Here is a 3,457-nt window from a genome sequence, read left to right as displayed (position 1 = left end):
CACTGTAGCGTCACTCATGATCACAGTTGTCTTTGAGATTTAACGTCACTATTGTGGGGAAGACTCTTCGCCATCACCTGCCTCTCGCTTGAAATTCATTCGAGTTGTACGCTACCACCGCCATGACCGGAATAAACCTTAGAAGTGCAGTTCATTCCCAGTGGAAAAAATACACCAGGCAGGGCCTGTTATGTTTTTGTCTTTCATACCAGAGATGGGAATTCAGACACTGGTCTGGCGTCCTGGTGTGTCCCGTCCTGGTGTGTTTCCGTTGTGGTGTGTTTCCCGCTCTGATGTGTTACCTTTCTGGAGTGTTCACGCCAGTGTGTAATTCACATGAGTGCCAGAGAAATGAAAGACAACATGTAACATTGATATACAGGATGTCTTTTTTTAGGCGATACAGACTTTTCATCAACAAACTATAAGAACTATAGACATGCTGTTTTGACTTCTATCATCTCTGGGCCGGCGGACGTTCTTGGCCGTATGGTCCTCAAGCGTCAAAGCACTTTTAATTGGAAGGAAAAACTCATCTCGGAAGGTATAGCTTATTACAGCTTATTTTTGGAAAATCTGTATCGCCTAAAAAAGACCCTGTGAATGTTTGGCGAGATAGCCGTTTATTCAGCTCTCCTCTGTTACAGCGTCTGGCAACTCGAGCACCAGGTCGCGTACTGTGCCGGTCGTGGTCTTCGATCCGTTGCGTGGCCATTCTGCCGTTGCTGACATTCTGTAACAAATATATTATCAAAGAGCTAGAAATGGAACCAACATACTCGTTCCGTGTGGGTGTAAGGAAGACACAATTTCCCTGTGTTTTGGTGCTGTTTGCTTGACTCCAGAAATAGACGCGTGCCCCAACAGGCAAATACAAACTTCATTGTTGGTTGAGGTCCTCACCTACAATCCGTACCAGCCTTTCAAAGTAACGACAACGTCTCCATGCACGCCATGCCAAAATCGGAATGTCCGTTAGGAAACCACACAGACACAGCACGACATCAATGCGTAACCGGCTGTCCGGTTGCAGACTGCAGCAGGCGTGCTGGCGCAGTCCTGCTCGCGTAGTCGTTCTTGCAGTCGATGGGACGACCGTGTTACGTGTCCGGGACAGCGGGCACCGGTTCGTCGTCACAAGTTTCGGTTTTAAATGCGTTCCTTAAAATATTGCTGTCGTATTTGTCTTGAGTGATCATATAGTGTCTTACGGTGTTCAGCAATAATGTAATAAGGCATATGGATTACCACATCAGTTGCATATATTAAGATGTGATATATAGATACATCCCAACAGGCTATAATGTTGGTGCGTGCACTACGGGACACCACACCAGGCTGGTGTGTACGCCAGGACACATCAAAGAGTCTGATGTGTACACCAGGACACACTGAGAAACACCAGACCAGTCTGGTGTTTTTTTTTTCTTGCAATTGGTATATATTTACACACGTTGCCGTATCATGAAGTGACACATTTAGACCTATTCGGACCCTATAGTTGAAAGCGTATCGTAATTAAAATAAATGTGACTCTTAATGCATGAATAATAATAACAGGGTGTACATTGACACGTAAGGTGACTTCACCAACATATGTGTGGCTATATGGTGCACGTCCCATAGAGTAGGACTACGGATAATTTCGACCACCTAGTTTTCTTATGCGTACGCCGGAAATCTCCGAAACATTGGAGATTGTGGTATATTTACTTGTATGGCACTTCACATTGCTTCTGACTCCTCACGCTTGGTGAGAGAAGGAGCTTGTCGACAACCGACGCAGTCGGCGGCCTAGCTTGGTAGAGCTCATAGCTCCTTTAATGCAAAACCATAGAATATATAAGAAAAATGATGGCGCATATGTATGGCTGCACTCAAGCACACACGTTTATAACTCCAAAGTAGGCGTATGAGGAGGAATGTAATGTCATACATCCCTTTGTTGATATAATTTCGAACTAAAAGACAACAGAGCACCTGTTTGGAGTGATGAAGCAGGCTTTGTTGGTATTGGCATTATTGGTGGCAAGCTATTGCTATTGGTGGCGTTGGATACAGGCAGAGGTTTCGGTTTCAAGGTGACCTATACAAGACCTATTGGCTCACATTGTGTCTAGCAACTAGCAGTTTTTAAATTGTTTGACTAATCGTGGTCTTCACGAGCTATTTCAAGCGAATTCCCTGACAAAAATAAAAGGAAACTTGGTTCCTGGTGCTGTATTTTGACACGGATAATTCATAATAAACGGGTCATTTATTAAGCGGTGAGCAAATTAGAGTGGTGCAGGCGAGCACGTGTACTCTATAAAGTGATAACATTTCCTTGAGTTTCAGGAACACGCACTACGAGGAGGACAACACGTAGGAGACGACTGATCAGACCAGGGCGATAGGCAGAACTACTAGTTTATTGCTGAGCGCGAGGAGATCCCGCGCAGTAGTGTCGCGCGGATATGGTCGCTACAGGGCTCCCCCAGAAGCAACAAGGTCGCTCCAGGATTACCGGCTGGGGGGTTTGAGAGGTAGGTGTAGCTGGCAGGTGGGGTTGGAGCTGGAAGCTGTAAGGAAGGGCGGCTGAGTGTCTGATTCGGTGGAAGCAGCTTTCAACCGATCGATAGACGCCGTTTCCCGACGACCACCGTGGTCGATGACAAAGTATTTGGGATGGCGTTCGATCGCGTGGTGTGGTCCAGAGTAGGGGGGCTGTAGAGACCCCCGTAGGGCGTCAGTCCGCAGAAAAACCTCAGACGCTGATCGGAGGTGGGGTGAAACGGTGGTCCGATGGGTACTAGGAACTCGAGGGGCACTGGGTCGAACGCGGGAGAAATGGTCGCGAAGGCGCCCAATGTAGTCTGTTGCTGTCAACTGTAGGTTGTCAAGCGGCTGGGGTCGAAGAACCTGCCAGGAAGGCGAAGGGAGGCCCATAGACGAGGTCTGACTACGAATGCCCAACGGCACGAGGGGAAGATATTCGCTCCATTTTGGGCTGTCGTCGTAGAACATTATGGCGGCCTTGAGGTGACGATGGAAGCGTTCGAGGATGCCGTTAGCGCACGGGTGGTAGGCCAGGATGGTACTCCAAAACGGGAGATCCAAGTTTATATTAATGTTTGCGCGACGGTCTCGGCTGTAGAATCATGCATCGGAGCTGCCTCCGGCCATCGGGTGAAACGGTCGATGCACGTCAGCAGGTATCTGTTGTTATGGGACGGAGCCAGGGGACCGACGATGTCTATGTGCATCTGGGAGAACCTTGAGTCAGATAAGGGGAAGGTCGTCATGGGAGACACCGTGTGTCTGTGAACCTTGCCCGCGGACATGCAGGGCAGGATCGCGTCCAGTTACGAATGTCGGAGTCCATCGATGGCCAAACGTAATGGGTGGCTACCAAACGTTGCGTGGCTTTGACTCCAGGATGAGAAAGGCCATGAATCGATGAGAAGACCGACCACCT

At 48.5% G+C, this 3,457-nt stretch overlaps 1 protein-coding gene across 1 annotated transcript; it reads right to left on the bottom strand.

Annotated features, from left to right (window-relative positions):
* Positions 1–2,502: 2,502 nt before the first annotated feature.
* Positions 2,503–3,006, bottom strand: LOC135372612 (uncharacterized). Its single transcript, XM_064606129.1, has one exon. It carries the CDS (start codon positions 3,004–3,006, stop codon positions 2,503–2,505), a length of 504 nt encoding a protein of 167 aa, XP_064462199.1.
* Between the last annotated feature and the right edge of the window lie 451 nt (positions 3,007–3,457).

Source organism: Ornithodoros turicata, unplaced genomic scaffold, assembly GCF_037126465.1.
Source record: "Ornithodoros turicata isolate Travis unplaced genomic scaffold, ASM3712646v1 Chromosome154, whole genome shotgun sequence".
In the NCBI taxonomy this organism is placed as follows: Eukaryota; Metazoa; Arthropoda; class Arachnida; order Ixodida; family Argasidae; genus Ornithodoros; species Ornithodoros turicata.
This window is presented reverse-complemented; position numbering and strand designations above follow the sequence as displayed.